Source organism: Cetorhinus maximus, chromosome 2, assembly GCF_964194155.1.
Source record: "Cetorhinus maximus chromosome 2, sCetMax3.hap1.1, whole genome shotgun sequence".
Taxonomy (NCBI): domain Eukaryota; kingdom Metazoa; phylum Chordata; class Chondrichthyes; order Lamniformes; family Cetorhinidae; genus Cetorhinus; species Cetorhinus maximus.
This window is the reverse complement of record NC_135880.1, coordinates 37,575,143-37,593,546: the sequence shown is the minus strand read 5'-3', so window position 1 is coordinate 37,593,546 and position 18,404 is coordinate 37,575,143. Positions and strand designations below refer to the sequence as shown.

The following is an 18,404-nucleotide window of genomic DNA, read 5'->3' as shown; positions in this document are numbered from 1 at the left end:
CAAGCAGTTAAGAATCACAAGGCGGGGTGAAGAAGAAAGAGGATACATGAATGTTAATTATGTGCATATTAAGATACACTTTCAAAAAAAAAACGATAGGCAAAGGTATATGTGTCATTGTTGAATGAGGTAAGCTTATCTTTTGGTTAAGTAAGCAGTCTGAAATCCTGATCATTGAGACCAGGCATTAGATAGAATATATAAACAGGAAGCTGTTAAGTTTAGGTTTCTAAGATGAGCAAATCATAAAATAAAAAGTAAAACTGAGCAGTCTTTGCTGTTAAAAAGGTAACAACACTCATTTAGAACTGTAAATGGTTTATTTTCCCATCAAATTAGATTTTTTTTTTTGCAAAGCCATTTCAGCAGATCCAGCCACTCTATTGAATACTGCACACCAACCCTTGCCATTTCTGAATAAATTTGACTTGTTAATGTAGCAGGCTTTGTTTACCAAGCAAAATCTGCTAACAACAAATATGGTTCAATTATCATGTCAGAAATGTTCTCGGAGCTGGCTCTATAGTTCACCAGCCTCAATAATCCTCCAGGTTTTTAAATCCAATAAAATCAAATGAGTGAGAAAAGCCATCAGCCCGTTAAAGTCGAAAGACATGCCATCTCATCTACAGAGAAACAGACCATTTCCATGTCTAGGCTGAAGAGCTGTCTGCACTGGGGATAGTACTATTCTATTTGATTTATGGTATAATAGTGTGACAAATGATGACAAAAATAAACTTTTACTGCAGTGAACTGCTCCTTTATTTATGAAATTTTGCCAAGTACTGAAATCTTTTATCTGCAAGTTGTACACGGAGTGGAAACGAGTGATTATGGTGCAGTAATAGTAATACAGTGATGGAGGCAGAGTCCGCTGTAAATGGATTGAGGTAAAATAACTACCGCACCATGATAAATGTGAACAGCGCTTTGCTGACAGATGATCTAACAGGTGTTCATAACAACTATATAAGAGGATTTATTTATGACTGGCCACAGCCGCAGTACTGTAAATCAACTGAAGCAGCTGTACACCAGCAAACACAAGTCCCTGATGTAACAACTACACAAGAACAGGGGGAAAAGTACTGTTTGGAATCCTAATCATTAAATAATTACTGCACAGAGATATACCAAATCCAGTTACAGCACTCAGTGCCCCAGAAATAAATTCTAAGGTGGGAACCTGTTTACCTATTTGGAAATTTCATAAGCTCATTTTTGCATTTTACTTCCAAAACAAGTGGAGAAGGAAGAAAATAAACAGCATTATAAGCATCTCCAAGTACTGTTAGTGACTATTCTCTACAGACTAACAATAGTAATTGGAAAACTGGCACATAATCAAGATTAAGATGCAAGCAGGCTGTTCCATAAGCAGCCATTTCCCCCTTTTACTTTGAACTGAAAAAAAGGCCAACAGGATTTATACATTATTTACCAATTTATACTAAAATAAAATTATAATTCAAATACAAACTGTACTTTTCCCCTTATATGATTAGGGAAAGCTGCTATAGTCTCCAGGAAATTACAATTTGCGACAGTAATCCAGAAAGATGTAAACAGTATATCTACTAAACTTTGAAAGCTCTAATCATCAGAAATACATCTTGTAAAAAATCATTTTTAGGCACAGTGCTTTACAACTAGTGACCACATTGAAGCAATTTTTACTCAAAACCATCTCAATATTTTTCAGTCCTTAGGATGCCATGATTCATAACCATTACAAAAAGGGCAAGGAAAGGACAGCAAGATTATTTTGCCTCTTTCTTTTAGCCCCACACCACTGCATAGTTGTAACTCCTTTCCAAGCTTCTGTGATGTTGATAACAAGCCAACCACTAGGAGGTGCATTAGAACAATTTGAAGCAAGTTCCCTAATGAAGGAGATGGAATTGAAGGGAAACTGCACTCCCTTTCGAAATGCTGAAGTGAGGATGTGGACACAGATCACAGGAATGACAAAACCCTTGAAATGCACAGTCTGCTAGTTAATGTTTGAGTATGGCTGTTTTTTTAGAATAAATTTTGTGATAGGGTCATACCTGAATGAGTTCTGATAATGAGTTACACCCAAATCATCAATCTCCCCTTCTCATTTACTGATCAGCTGCTCTGCATTTCTGGCAAAAGCAGGTTTAACTTCAGATGTCCAGTGTTCAGTTTTCTTTACAGAAATCCCAAAACTGAAAGCATCATATCTGATCATGCTTATGGCAACACACAAAACAAAATACTGAGATCAGGGTTCTGTAACATGAATGCTAAAAGGGAATTAACATAGCACAAAAGAAAGCAGTAATCAAACAGGTGAAACTTTTTTTTGGCAGAAGATATCTTTCTTTGGATGAATTTTACCCTCAATTTTGGACCAATACAAGACAGACTCCATTCAGGGGAGGGGTTGGCACCAATAAATTTTATAGCACTATCGTCAGACACCCTTTCAAGTTTTCTACAATAAACTCTCAGACTATATGGTTGGACATTGATTCTTTTGCCTCACTTTTCAAATTAATTTCTTGGAAACTACATGAAACGCGACAGTGAAAATGCTTTATATGCAGTGGTTCCACACACCTCTGGAGAAAGCTGATGTAAGAACAAAAGGCTACAATGTTAACTTACATTCAATGTTTGCCCATTCAAAAGAAAATACCCTTAACACCATATTGAAACAATACAATGGAAGATTTGGCCATCTTTAAATCCAGCAGCTCAACATTTGGTTAGTTACTTGGAACTGTGCTGCTTTCATGGCAAGCAAAAGAAAAGGATTGTGCTAAATAATATAATGGTATTTCAAAGCAGATTTCAACAAGATTGTAACTGTGTGGTTTACATATTATTGCTAGATGGAGGGGAGTCTATTACAAACGAAAGACGACAGCAGTGGCTGGCCAGCACACTGTTTGCCAGACACTTGCTTGCAGATATATCTTGGTCACTCTTGAGACAGCACAGACTTCAGCTCCCGCAGCAGCACTGAACCAATCACAGACTTTTCCGTGTTTATACTGAGCTGCATTGTTGATCCTTCCTTCACTTCTATTGTGATTAGTACCAAAGCTCCACTGTTCACAGTTTTTGCTGCAAACCTGAAAAATAAAATTCAGGATTTAAAAAAAAAAATCAAGCTCATTAAAATACTCCCCCACCTCCACCCTCTCCCTGCCTCCCCCCCCCCCGCCTCCACAACCACCCGACCATATAATTATAAGTACTTGTAGATCTTGCATAGTGTATTACATCATGCACATACAGACAACAGTGGAATATCTTCACTCGTGCATACACTAGACAACTGCGGTTAAAATGATCCTCCACGAACTACTGGCGTAAAGTCTGCTTCAACTATTTCTGGAGAAACCATATGTTCAGCACATACATGAAATTGTCACCCTGATATTATAGATAGGCAAGGCCACACATGATCATTTATTTTGGCATGCTATAAAGTTCTAGAACCTGTATTATTGTACTAGCTACTGTGCAAATTGGCTGGCTTGTATCTGACACAACAGTGATTACAACTTCAAAGGTATTTCATTAGCTTTAGAGCATGATGGGATATCCTACAGTCGTGAAAGGTGCTGTATAAATGCAAGCCTTTGAGTTTGCTTTGATGCAATACCAAATTGGAGTTGATGGCTGGCCAGTTGCAAAGTCCAGAAAACTACAGCACGATTCAAGAGGTCGGGTGGAATTCAAGTGAGCAATGCATTCATATCATTTGAGGATTAAAAGCCCTTGAATTAAGCAATCTTTTTTTCTTCATTTAAGAACTCTGATACCATAGGAGAATAAATAAAGTCATGTCAATTCAGGATAGGGTGGGCCCTGCAAAGAGGCAGCAGATTGAGCAGCCAGAGGAAATTACCAAGGTATTCATGTGTGCAGTAGTCAAACATACACAATAATGCTTCGTAAACAAGTTTATTTCACCTGGAAGTCTTATAAGTACTATCAGAACCCGATTAAAAGATGCACCTGAAGTGGTTGTGCAACGACCTTCAACCGACCCCAGGCTTTTTTCCCTGCAAGATGCCAGCAATGAATAATACATTGCAGCATACTCTTAGCTATGTGCTGCTTAGTGATTGGTTTACATTGAGAAATCAACTGAGTAGACTACTGAAATTGCTCTATGACAGCTTGAAAATATAGAGTGGCATTCCTTCGTTATTTCAGCAGAAGCATTAAATAAGTCACTATAACTGACTTAGTATTTGCATTAAAATAATAGACTGAACCAAGTCATGAGTGTGTTATGTCCACTAATATGAATGACAGTAATATGTATGATCTAATAACTTGGGCTCAATGCAGATCCACATAGTGTTAGCATCTGTGATGGTGAAACAATGGGAGGAAAATTTCTTGGTCCAAGTGAAACTGGGAAATAACTTTTGGTTGAAATTTCAAGCAATTTTGACGAACCACTTGGAAAAATGCCAAATTAAACACTCGCAAACTACAATGAAATCCTGCAGTTTACAAGTCTCAGAAAAAGTAACCTCTGCAATATTGCCATTTTCCATCCGAGAAACAAATTTAGGGTCACAGATTTTGAAGAAGTTTGAATGGGGATCACATTAACTTGCAAAGCACTAAGTTAAAGACCCAATTGGAAAAACTGAGGCCTAGCTGAATATAATTTCCAGTTTTCAAACTAACGGATACCAGTGGGAAATTTCCCAAAGAATCAAGTCATGAAAGATGAAATAGCAAAAATAAGAACTTGAGTAAAATTGGATTTTAAATAGACTTTGGCCAAATATTGGCAGCAATCCAACCTGTGAGTATTGCATGAGTTAGCATCATAGAATGGTTATGGCACAGAATGAAGCCATTCAGCCTGTTGTGTCCGAGCCAGCTTTCAGTTAGTCCCACTTGCCTGCTTTCCAAGTGGCCCTGCAAATTTTCTCTTCAGATAATGACTGAATCTGCCTTCACCACACTCTCAGGCAGTGCATTCCAGATCATAAACACTCGATATGTAAAATATTTCCTCCTCATCTTGCCTTTGGCTCTGCTGTTTAAATCAAAGGAAAACTGAACTCCTTTCCAAATGCTGAAGCGAGGATGTGTAAACAAATCACAGGAATGACAAAATTCTTGAAACACATACCTCTGGTTCCCAACCCTTCTGCCGATGGGAACCATTTCTCCCCATTCACTCCGTTGAGATCCCTCATGATTTTGAGCAAATATCAAATCTCCTTTCAACCTCTCTTCTCTAAGGAGAACAGCCCTAGTTTCTCCGCTCTGTGTAACTGAAATCCTTCAGCCATGGAACCATTCCTAAAAATCTTTTCTGCACCCTCTTGTGTCTTCACGACCAGTGTTGTGCCCGTGATTAGATACAATATTCTAACTGAAGATGCACCAATGCTTTGTAAAAGGTTTACCGTAACCTCCCTACTTCTATACTCTATGCTCCTATTTCTAAAGTCCAGAATCCTATTTGCCTTGTTAACCACTTTCTCAACCTACCTTGCCAGCTTCAATGGTTTATGCACATGTACCCCAAGTTCTTGTGCTCCTGCACTCCCTTTAAAATTGTATCCCTCATATTGTATTGCCAGTTTTCATTCTTCCTACCAGATGCATCACTTCAGATCTGCATTAAATTTAATCTTTTTGTGTGTCTGCCCATTCCACCAGCTCATGTCCTCCTGAAGTTTAACACTATCCTCCTCACAGTTCACAGTTCTTCCAACCTTTGTGTTATCTGTAAATTTTGAAATTATGCCCCGCACTCCCAAGTCTAGGTCATTATATCAAGAAAATAAACAGTCCTGATACTGACCCCTGGGAGCCTCACTGGGTACCTTCCTCCAGTCTGAAAAACAACCGTTCACCACAACTCTGTTTCTTGACAGTCAGTCAAGTTCGTGTGTATGCTGCCACTATCCCTTTTATTCCATGGGCTTTATCTTTGCTGACAAGCCTGTTAGCAAACATGCTTTTGAAGTCACATCAATTGCATTACCCTGATCAACCCTCTGTTACCTCATCAAAAAACTCAATCAAGTTAGTTAAACACTATTTGCCCTTAAATCCATGCTGGTTTCCCCTAATGAATCCACATTTGTTCAAGTGACTGTTAATTTTGTCCTGGATAATCATTTCCAAAAGCCTTCAACCACCAAAGTTAAACTGGCTGGCTTGTAATTTCTTAGAACAATACTTTTTGTAATAAATTAGGGAACAGGCTATTTTAGACCTGAATGTGTAATGACACAGGATTAATTAATGACTCATAGTAAAGCATCTTCTAGGTAAGAGTGATCATAACATGATAGAATTTCACATTCAATTTGAGGGTGAGAAATTTGGGTCTGAGTACTAGAGTGTTAAATTTAGATGAAGACAATTATAAGGTTATGAAGACAGAATTGGCTAAAGTGGACTGGGAAAATAGGGTAAAAGGAAAGATGGTAGAGAAGCAGTGGCAGGCACTTAAGGAGATATTTCAGAAATCTCAAAGATATGTTCCATTGAGAAAAAAATACGCTGGGAGAAGGATGCACCATTCATGGCTAACTAAGGAAGTTAAAGATGGAATCAAATTGAAAGGAATGATCTATAATGCTGCAAATATTAGTGGTAGCTCCGAAGATTAGGATTTTTAAAAAGAAACTAGCAAAGGATGACTAAAAAACAAGGAGGGAGAAATTGGAGTATGAAAGAAAACCAACAAGAAATATAAAAACAGACAGTAAAAGCTTCTATTTTTATACAAAAAGCAAGAGTAGCTAAAGTAAGGGTTGGTCCCTTAGATGAGACTGAATGAATTAAAAATGGAAAACAAAGAAAAGGCAGAAACTTTGAACAAGTATTTTGTCTTAACAGTAGAAGACACAGATTCACAAGAATAGTAGGAAATCAAGACGCAAGAAGGAAGAGGAACTTAATCACAATCACTAGAGAAAAGGTACTAGGAAAACTAATGGAACTAAAGGCTGATAAGTCTCCTGACTCAATGGTTTGAACCTAGGGTCTTAAAGGGGCATTGATGGTGGATGCATTAATTGTAATTGTCCAAAATTCAAGGTTCTGGCAAGGTCCCAGCGGATTCAAAAACTGTAAATGTAACACCACCATTTAAGAAAGGAGACAGAAAGCAGGGAACTATAGGCCAGTTAGTCTAACACTGTCATTGGGAAAGAGGGTAGTAGCAAGACATTTAAGAAATCATAATAAAATCAGACAGAGTCAACATGGTTTTGTGAAAGGGAAATCATGCATGACAAACTTATTAGAGTTCTTTGAGGATGTAACAAGCAGGGTGGATAAAGGGGAACCAGTAGGTGTAGTGTATTTGGCCACATAAAAGGTTACTGCACAAGAGCTCATGGTGTTGGGCATGATATATTAGCATGGATAGATGATTGGCAAACAAACAGGAAACAGAGTTGAGATAAATGTGTCATTTACAGATTGGCAAACTAATCAGTGGAATGCCGCAGGGATAAGTGCAGGGGCCTCAACTATTTACAATCTATATCAATGAATTGGATGAAGGGCCTGACTGTATTGTAGTAAAATTTGCTGATGATACTAAGATAGGTAGGAAAGCAAGCTGTGCGGATACAAAATAATCTGCAAAGGGATATAGATAGGTTAAGTGAGTGGGCAAAAATTGGCAGATGGAGCATAATGTGGAAAAATGTGAGGTTGTCCACTTTGGATGGAAGAACGGAAGGGCAGATTATTCAAATGGAGAGACTACAGAACGTTGCAGTTCAGAGGGATCTGGGTGTCCTTGCACATGAATCTCAAAAAGTTGGCATGCTGGCACAGCAAATAATTAGGAGGGCAAATGGAATATCGGCCTTTATTGCAAGGGAAATGGAGTAAAAAAGTAGGGAAGTCTTGCTACAAAAGTACCATGCATTGGTGAGGATGCACCTAGAGTACAGTGTACAGGTTTGGTCTCCTTACTTGAGAAGGTTCACTCAACTTACTTCTGGGATGAAGGGGTGTCTTATGAGGAAAGATTGAGCAGGTTGGGCCTATACTCATTGGAGTGAGAGATGATCTTATTGAAACAAAATATTCCGAGGCGGCTTGACAAGGTAGATGCTAGGAGGATGTTTCGTCTTGTGGGAGAATCTAGAACTAGGGAGCACAGCTTAAAAATAAGGGGTCTCCCATTTAAGATGGAAATGAGAAGGAATGTCTTCTCTCAGAGGGTAGTGAAACTTTTGAATTCTTTTCCAGAGACAGTAGTGGAGGCTGGGTTGTTGAACACATACAAGGCTGAGTTAGACAGATTTTCGATTGATAAGGGGGCCAAGGGTTATGGGGAGCAGATGGGAAAGTGGAGCAAAGGCCACAATCAGATCAGCCATAATCTTATTGAATGGTGGAACTGGCTCGATGGGCTGAATGGCAATGGACCAAATGGCCTATTCCTCCTATTTCTTATGATCTAAGCTTATCCTTATACCCTTTCTTTGAACACAAGTGTAACATGTGCAGTTCTCCAGTCCTCTGACATTACACGGTATCTGAGGAGGATTAGGTGGTTTCCAATTTCCACCCTTATTTCCCTCACTATCCTTGGATGAATCTGATCCGATCCTGATGCCTTCACAATTTTGAGTACAGCCAGTCTAATACCTTTTTTAAAAATCAATTTTTAGCCCATTCGGTGTCAATACAATCTCCTCTTTAACTTGGGCAACTTTTTCCACTTGGTAAAGAAAAATGCAAAGTACTCATTCAGTACCTCAGTCATGCCCTCTGTCTCCATGCACAAATCCCCTTTCTCATCCCTAATCAGCCCCACTCCTCCGTTTACCACCCTTTTACTATTTATATGCCTGTGGAAGACTTTTTGATTCTCTTTATGCTAGCTGCCACTCTCTGGTCATACTCTCCCTTTGCTTCTCATTTCTTTTTTCACTCCTCCTCAAACTTTCTATATTTAGCCTGGTTCTCACTTTTATTATCAACCTGACATCTGACATGAACACTCTTTCTCTGTTTCATCTCATCTCCACTTGTTTCGCTAAGCAGGGGGCTCAGGCTTTGGTTGTCCTACCTATCCTCCTCATGGAAATGTATCTTAATTGTACCTAAAGTATCTCTTCTTTAAAGGCAGTCCATTGTTCTGCTACAGTTTTGCTTGCCTATCTTTGACTTCAATTTACCTGGACCAGATCCATTCTCATCCCAATGAAATTGGCCCTCTTCCAATTAATTATTTTGATTGTGCCTTGTCCTTTTCCAAAACTAATCTTAACGTTAATACAATAATCTCTGTCCTCTAAATGCTCCCCAGCAATGTTTGCTTTCACGTTGGACTGGAAACAGAGATAGAGAAAACTCTCCTGCACACACTTTAGAAACTCTTCCCCCTTTCTGCCCTTCACCTTATTACTATCCCAGTCTATTTTAAGATAAAGAAAGCTCCCCATTATACCTACTCTATAGTTTTTGCGCCTCTACACTTTCCTAGCAAATTTGTTCCTTTATATCTTTTCTACTAGTGAATGGCTTACACCTGATAGTGTAACAGTACTTTTATTGTTTCTTAGCTGTATCCAAATAGATACTGACTTTGCCCCCTCCAGGACATCCTCTCTCTGCAGTAGTGTAATATTCTCCTTAATCAATACTGCATCCCTCCTCCTCGCTTTTCTTCCCTAACTTTTCCTGAAGACCTTGTATCCAGGAATAATTAGTACCCAATCCTGCCCTTCTTTAAGCCATTTTTCAATAACCACAACATCATAATCCCAAGCACAGTAACCCTAATTTAGGCCTTACGTATTCCGCACACCATCCAATACTTCATTATTTCTTACTTTAGTGTTACCTGCCTCTCTTAGTTCTTTGTGCACCTTGATTTTCCTTCTAATGTTACCTTTTGGTTCCAATTCTCCTGAAAAGTTAGTTTAAACCCTCCTCAATAGCATTAGAAAACCATTCCGCAAGGACATTGATCCTCACTCTGCTCAACTTGCCCGACCTATACAGGTCCCATTGCCCAAGAACCGGTCCCAATGTCCCAGGAGTCTAAACCCCTGCCTCCGGCACCATCTCTCCAGCCTTACATTCACCTGCTCTATCCTTCTATTTCTATACTCACTAGTGTACGGCACCAGGAGTAACTTGGAGATTACTACCTATGAGGTCCAGCTTGCTAGCTCCTTACCTAGCTCCCTAAAATCTGCCTGCAGGACCTTAGCCCTCTTTCAACCCATGTTGTTGGTGCTGTGTGCAGTACTGGTCGCCACATTATAGGGAGGATGTGATTGCACTGGAGGGGGTGCAGAGGAGATTCACCAGGATGTTGCCTGGGATGAAACATTTAAGTTATGAAGAGAGGTTGGATAGACTTGGGTTGTTTTCATTGGAGCAGAGAAGACTGAGGGGCGACCTGATCGAGGTGTACAAGATTATGAGGGGCATGGACAGGGTGGATAGGGAGCAGCTGTTCCCCTTAGTTGAATGGTCAGTTACAAGGGCACATAAGTTCAAGGTGAGGGGCAGGAGGTTTAGGGGGGATGTGAGGAAAAACTTTTTTACCCAGAGGGTGGTGACGGTCTGGAATGCACTGCCTGGCAGGGTGGTGGAGGCAGGTTTACTCACATCCTTTAAAAAGTACCTGGATGAGCACTTGGCACGTCATAACATTCAAGGCTATGAGCCAAGTGCTGGTAAATGGGGTTAGGCAGGTAGGTCAGGTGTTTCTCATGTGTCGGTGCAGACTCGATGGGCCGAAGGGCCTCTTCTGCACTGTGATTCTGTGATATGGCCCACACCCACTGTTCACTCTCTTCCCCCCAACCCACTCCTGAGAGCTCTGTTAATGCTAATTGAATTTGTACACATTGCATGCTTTCTCCATAGAAAAGTTACAGCACAGAAGGAGGCCATTCAGCCCATCCTGTCCAAGCCAGCCCGAGGACACCCAGGTGCCCTTTCTAATCCCACCTTCCTGCACCCGCCCCTTAGCCCTGCAGCTTACAGCACTTAAGGTGGAGATCCAGATACTTTTTAAAAGAGTTTAGAGTTTCTGCCTCTAGCACCAACTTGGGCAGCGAATTCCAGACACCCACTACCCTCTGCGTTATAAAGTTCTTCCTCATGTCCCCCCTACACCTTCTGCCACTTATCTTGAATCTATGTCCCCTGGTTCTAGAATTCCCCACCAAGGGAAACAATTATATCCTGTCCACTCTATCTATTCCCCTCATAATTTTGTATACCTCAATCAAGTCACCTCTCAGTCTTCTTTGTTCTAAGGAAAATAACCCCAACCTATCCAATTTCTCCTCGTAGCTACACTTTTCTAACCCTGGCAACATTCTTGTAAACCTCCTCTACACTCTCTCCAGAGCTATTACGTCCTTCCTGTAATGTGGTAACCAGAACTGCACACAATACTCCAGCTGTGGCCTCACCAGTGTTTTATACAATTCCAACATTATATCCTTACTTTTATATTCTATACCTCTGCGAATGAAGGAGAGCATTCCATAAGCCTTCTTTACAACCTTGGCTACTTGAACTGCTGCCTTCAGGGACCTGTGTACTTGTACACCAAGATCTCTCACTTCATCTACCCCTCTTAGTATATTCCCATTTATTTTGTAATCCCTGTAACTATTTGACCTCCCTAAATGTATGACCTCACACTTCTCTATGTTAAAATCCATCTGCCACTTTACCGCCCACTCCACCAACCCATCTATATCGTTTTGGAGATTATGGCTATCCTCTACACTATCCACTACTTGGCCAATCTTTGTGTCATCTGCAAATTTCCCAATCGTGCCCCCCACGTTCACATCCAAATGGTTAATATATAACACAAACAGGAAGGGTCCCAACACCGAGCCCTGTGGAACACCACTTGAGACAACTTTCCATTCGCAAGGGCATCCATCGACCATTACCCTTTGTTTCCTGTTACAAAGCCAACCTTTAATCCAGTTTGCCACATTACCCTGAATCCCATGGGCTTTTACTTTCCTGACCAATCTGCCATGTGGGACCTTGACAAATGCCTTGCTAAAATCCATGTACACAATATCCACTGCACTACCTTCGTCAACCCTTCTTGTCACTTCCTCAAAGAATTCAATCAAATTTGTAAGGCAAGACCTTCCTTTAACAAATCTATGCTGATGATCCCTGACTAGTCCATGCCTTTCCACATGACAGTTAATCCTATCTCTCAGGATTGATTCTACTAATTTGCTCATGTAAGACGAGCTGGCCTATAATTGTTTGGCATTTCCTTTGATCCCTTTTTAAACAATGTTATGTATACCATTAATGGACACTCTACATAGACTTGGGTATCTATCTTCAAAGGTGGGAAATTCTGCTTCAACAGTCACTGCTTTTCAATATCCAATGATCAACTGATGTTTTTCCTAATTCAATTATAGCATTTGTCCCTCCAACTGGAGAGAAGCTCACTTTTGCCATTCACAGAGTTATCAACTCTGTCTACCAACTGGATGACAAGGAACCAACATTTGAGGTCAACAGGATGACACATTTTTCTTGCTCAAATCTAAAACTGGAGTACAGAGAATATAGAGTGGAAATAAAAAATAGAAATGTTATGAAAGGGTTAAAGAAAGCCTGGAAGTAACAAAGGAACCAGTAGAAGATTTTCTACACAAAGTGATCCAACAGTTTAATAAAATAAATTCACTCGTCTTTGTTTCTCCTTCGGTTACTCCGGGATCACGCTGAGGACAAAGACACTCATGGTTCCTCTTTTCCATAATGAATTATCTTCTCTCTCAATTTTCCTGCTCCTCTAATACCAATGGAAAAAAGTTCATAGATCTGTCTCTATAACAAATAGCATCTGCCTGTGCCACAACCTTACCCTCATCACATTCTTAGCCATGGCTTAGAATGTAGCACCCTAACCCGAGTCCCAAAGTTGTAGGTTCAAGTCCCACTCCAGCGACTTGAACACAAAATGAATATCTAGGCAAACTCCACTGCAGTACTGAGGGACTGTTGCAATGCAAGAGGTCCCATCTTTCAGACAAAATGTTAAACCAAGGTCCTATATGCCCTCTCACACTGTTGTAAAAGATTCCATGGCACTATTTTGAAAAAAAAGAGTTCTCCCTGCTGTCCTGGTCAATATTGACCCCTCAACTAATATCAAAACACAGATCATTATCACATTGCTCTTTGCAAGACCTTGTTGTGCACAATTGGCTGCTACATTTGTTAGAACTGTGACTAGACTTCAAAAGTACTTAATTGGAAGTCGAGTCTTTTTCTCCTCTACTGCTCCTAAGTCTTCCACCCGCTCTGATTCTATCCTGTTGTAATATCTCTTCCATCGCTCTGATTTCTTAAAGCTTCTATCACGCCACCTTCTTGCTTCATCGATACCTAACTCAAAATTCTGGCCACAATCAACTCTCCTGCCTCCATTCTGACCTCATCCCACTGCTGCTGAAATCTTTCTCCATGTTGTTACAGCCTCTAGGTTTGGTTTCTCTGATATCAACCTTTCACCCTTTGTAAACAGCATGTTCAAAACTCAGTTGCCTGGATCTTAACTCGCATTGAGTTCCACCTGCCTATTTCTCCAGTCCTTGATGACCTACAATCTCCATTTCCCAAATTTGGAGATCCAGAGCAGCTATATTTTTTTTTCGTTGCTGCTTGCACTTCTCAATTTTGCCTTGAACAGGCCTGGCTGTTTAGTTGTCTTTTGAATTGATTCTGAGAATCTAAGGCAAATTTGGTGGGCATTAGTGCCACATTTGACAAAATGTATTTTGTGCCTTGGCAGCATACTTCTTGTGCAGTTCATTTGTTGTCATGCAGGCAATATATTGCATTGGTCAGTGGCATATACACTTGGAGTAAGTCATTCTGACTTGCTGCATACTATGGGCAGGAATAATCCTGTGAATAGGAATTCTCCTGACAGTATGCAGTGATCAATGTCATTTCCTTCTGTAGCACAATTCAGGTAGCAGTACTGAAGAGGCGGGGAAATGGATGATAATGAAGGAAAGGAGGAAGGAGGCAGAGGCTGGAAGCAGTGCTTTGGTGCCTCAGGTTAAAAACCTGTAACAATTGTGTAGCAACAAAATTCAGCAGGTATATACCAGTACACCATGACTACATTATAGGCACTGAAGAACATAAACTTCATTATCCAAGTACTTCATGGATGATCTGAGCACTCATGTGAAAAGAATGAGTAGTTTGGTCCACTGTGTGTGGGGGTAACCCCCCCGGGGGTGGGGGGGGGGCGCGGTGTGCGGTGTTGCATATATCTGAAGCTTGTTTCGGATATTTAAAACTTCTTTGTATTTGTCACACAGAATACAAACAAGACCAAGACTGAGTTGTGAAGAAGCTGTGATGTCAGCTTTTTTGAAGCTGTTGGATCAGCGTTTCCCAGGTTTCTCTGTTGCCAGGTGTGCACTTCCTGTAGGCATTGCAAATCACAACAGTCCAGCAAAACTGAGTGTTAAATTCCAATTTGGTACCGCATCCCTCATTTGTTTTGTGTGCTCGCTTGTCCTCTTCATGACTGCTGAGGAAGAAACTGCCTGATCGATGACTTGTTGCCACATACCCTGGTAAGAACACAGCTCATAGCTGTGCCTTTAAATAGGTTAGCCTGGCCAATTTAATTGAATTTTCTTTGCATTAATGGTATACATAGCTTAAAAAGGCTAGAACTGTTCCCTTTGATGTTTGTTCTTGGATCCCTTGCCAAAACTGCAATTTCTGGGTCGCAAGTTAAAATGGGAAGCAAAATGCAGGCTGGTCTATTCACTTTCAAACTAGAGTGATGATCTAATCTGCCTATTGTGAAGATGAGACCAAAGGTTTTGTTTTAATTTTAAAATCGAGAGTTGCAAAGTAATGAGTAGAGAACCTTTATAGCTTGGGAAAAAAACCTGCCACAACAGCAAAGATCCTGGGGTTTGACAGGAGATGGAGTATTGTATCTGCAATGTGATGAGTTTTTCATGTACATAGTAAGCATATGGTTTTCCTACCACCAATCACCCTAGTTTTATGCCTTTGGTATTTGGAGGATGCTTAAATGGAGAAATTAGGTTATGCCACAGCATGCCATTTTTCATTCAATCCATTCAACATAATGGAAATATACATTCCATTCTAACACACACACAATTTAGTGTGAAGGGCACTTTAATATTGTCTGTGATGTCACCTGCAAGGCTGAACTGGGCCTTGCAGCCAACACAGAAATGGGCTAAAGGATTCTTACAAAACAAATAGTTGCATTGCAATAAAACCCAACTATTAGAAGCATATCTGTTTTTTGTTAAGGATGGGGAGGTGTCCGTTCCCTCCCTCCCTGCATCTCTACAGCTATTTCAAATGTTCACAGAATCACAATTTTAACTGCACAGAAGGAGGCCATTCGGCCCGCTGTGCCTGCATCAGCTCTCCAATTGAGCGTTATGACCTAGTACCATTGTCCTGCCTTTTCCCCGTTCCCCTGCACATCGTTTCTATTCAAATAATCATCTAATGCCCTCTTGAATGCCTCAAATGTTATAGAAATAAGATGGGGAGAACCTTACTGTGAAAACAATTTAAGCTTTATCATTATGAACTATTCTTGAGAACTACAGTAACAAAGTGTTAACTAGCAGGCTTTCAAATAAATTTGAAAAGGCCAGTACTTAGATTTTAAAAAAAGCCATTGTTTCGTCTGCGCTGAATTAACCAATCTCAACAGTAATTAAAGCAGAAAGTCCTGGAAATACTCAGCAGGTAATGTATAATACTTAACTGTAATATTAGTGCAACAGCAATGTGCCTTAGCATAACCCAAGTGAGAGGAAGGAGAATTAGCCAGGAAACATGGCTGCTATCCTGCAATTCTCCGCCTGAAATAACAGTGCACACAGATAAGATGAGGTCTGGGATCAGGATCTAAGCTATTATGCCACTCATTGTTCAGGCCTACACACGAAGAATAACCATCTTGGCAAGGTCCTGGAGATTGGTATATTAGCCTAGCACAAATCACAATCAGCAGGGCTAGAAGGAGAGGCAAAGAGAAATTCAGGATATAAACAAAGACAAGCCTTGAAGAACAGTTAAAACATATCCATTGCATGTCATAATAAATACTGGCAAATGAATTTCCATGAACTCTGTGGAGAGAACTTTCCCCCGTCTGGGGGGTTGTGCGGGGGCGGGCACCCCTGACTGGGCCTGTGCCGTCATTTTACATGGGCGGGCCAATTAAGGCCCGCCCAGCGTGACGTGCGCCTGGAAGGGCCGGGGGGTGGGGGCGTTCCCTAAGTCAGGAGTGCGCTCTTTCGCGCATGCACCTGAAAGAGCACAGAAATCTTTTAAGTTTTAAAAATTTTAATAAAGAATAAAAAAATTTAAGACATGTCCCCTCATGTAACAGTGTCATGAGCTGGGATATGTCAATGAACTTTAATGAAAAATTTTATTTAATTTATAAACCCTTCATGAAACCTCATCCCGCCCATGGATGAGGTTCCAAGAAAAATGCGAAGGCTGCCTGGACTCTTCGCCTGCCGCCAACCTTAAGATTGGATGGGCAGCTTTCTCAATAGCCTTAATTAGTTAATTAATGGCCTTAACAGGCCTTTGACAGTTCAGCAGGCGCGCAGCTGACTCCACTGTTCTGCCCGCCGAACTGAAAATCTAAATGATGCGCGGTGACGTCAGGACGCACACCCGACGTCACCCCACGTCATTTTACATCTCCGTGAGCGGGCCTTGCCCCCGCTTGCTGAGCCGAAAATTCTCCCCTATATGAGAGGCAAGGTTGTGCTCAGAGAGAGTCTTCTAATCTCCAGGCAAAATAGGGCAAAGAAAATGCCAAATATGAAATGTAATCTTTAACCAAGTGCAGTTAGTTTCTTTCACGCAAAAGTACTCTCCTTGTGCAATGTTTAGACTTCTGACTTGAAGCAGGTCTCTAGCCCATAATAGTAGAAGTACAACTCTACCAACTAATACTGCCAAGACAGCAGGCCTCTGCTTCTATTTCAAGTTTGAAACCAACAATGAATGTCTCAATTAACAAACAGTAGGGTGGCTACAGAAAATAATCCTTAAACCAATCAGGAGATACATCCTCTTTCAAAATGAATGCGACTTATGGCCAATGCATGAGGGTGTAGAAAGGTAAATTCATTGTTCCTTTGCCAACTGCTCAGTCTCATCCAATAGAAGGGCAAAGCAAAACTGAACCCATAAATACTTTGAGCAGATCAAATTAGAGAGTTTTAAAAATAGGATGGTGCTAACATCGCAAAAACCACTGAAGTTGCACAATTGTAGAAACCCGAGGCACCCATTCTTTTTGTGTCAAAGTGTGAGTTTACTATTCATCCATGTAGGCTTTGCAACAGATCCCAAGAGTGTCCTCGTTAGACACACACACAACATGGTTTGGCACATACATTTTCTACTGGAGTCACTGGACAATGATCTATCTTTTGAGCAGCTCATTCTGGCTGACCAAAGAACTGGTCTTTGCTTCTACAAATCTGCAACAATTCAAATCATAACGTAATCTTAAATTTATAACTAAATCATCTGAACCTTGGCAAGACAATTTATTAGAAATCAATTGTTTGGAATATCAAAGGTTTATCCATTATAATGTTGAGTAATTTCCAATATGCAATTCATAATACACAATTATGTCAATGGGCCAGTGTATCACATTTTCCTTTAAATCTGAAGCTCCACTACCAACTTGAGCGAGTCGAGGCTACCACTTCAATACAATATTCAGGAAGTGCTGTATTGTCAGAGGTGTGTCTTTTGGATGAAACATTCAGACAGAAGTAAAAGATTTCATGGCACTATTTGAAGAGTAGGGGAGGTCTCTGTGTCTGCACCAACATTCCTCCCTAAATCAGCATTATCAAAACCAGATTATCCCATCATTCACTTATGAACTCCTGTGCTTAAATTGGTTGCTCTATAAACTATGTAACAAAAGCAACTGCACTTCAAAAGTAATCCATTGGTTAAAAAGCACTTTGAAACATGCTTTATAAATGCAAGTTTGTTCTTTCAAAAGGATTTTTATTTGTAATATCGACTGTCTATAAATGTTGCATTAAACAGCTTGAAGACTGAAAAGATTTGTTATTTAAGTCATCTGAAAATATATTTAATAGGATTTTTTTAAAAAGCTGTGCTTTGGTATGACTTTATTCCTAAATCAGAGCAGGAATACATGGAGCTGTAGGTGCCATAAAAACACAACAAACTTTATTTTGGGTCTAATCTGGCACAGTTGAATTCCAAGACACTGGAAATCAACTAATTACATGGAATTAAAAGCCAAACTGTCCTCTTCAGCATTGCAATTGACTGAAAAGCCATTTTAGCCA

General features: G+C 40.3%; 1 protein-coding gene across 3 annotated transcripts in view; it reads right to left on the bottom strand.

Annotated features, from left to right (window-relative positions):
• Nucleotides 1-738: 738 nt before the first annotated feature.
• The window catches only part of ap3b1a (adaptor related protein complex 3 subunit beta 1a), a 325,597-nt gene continuing 307,931 nt past the window's right edge, over nt 739-18,404 (bottom strand). For all 3 annotated transcript variants that reach the window (XR_013579525.1, XM_078563182.1, XM_078563190.1), the window contains one exon: nt 739-3,107. Coding sequence is in view for 2 of the 3 variants with exons in the window: in XM_078563182.1 (XP_078419308.1) it covers nt 2,954-3,107 (154 nt within the window). In the remaining variant the exon portion in view is untranslated. The remainder of the gene's footprint in view (nt 3,108-18,404) is intronic.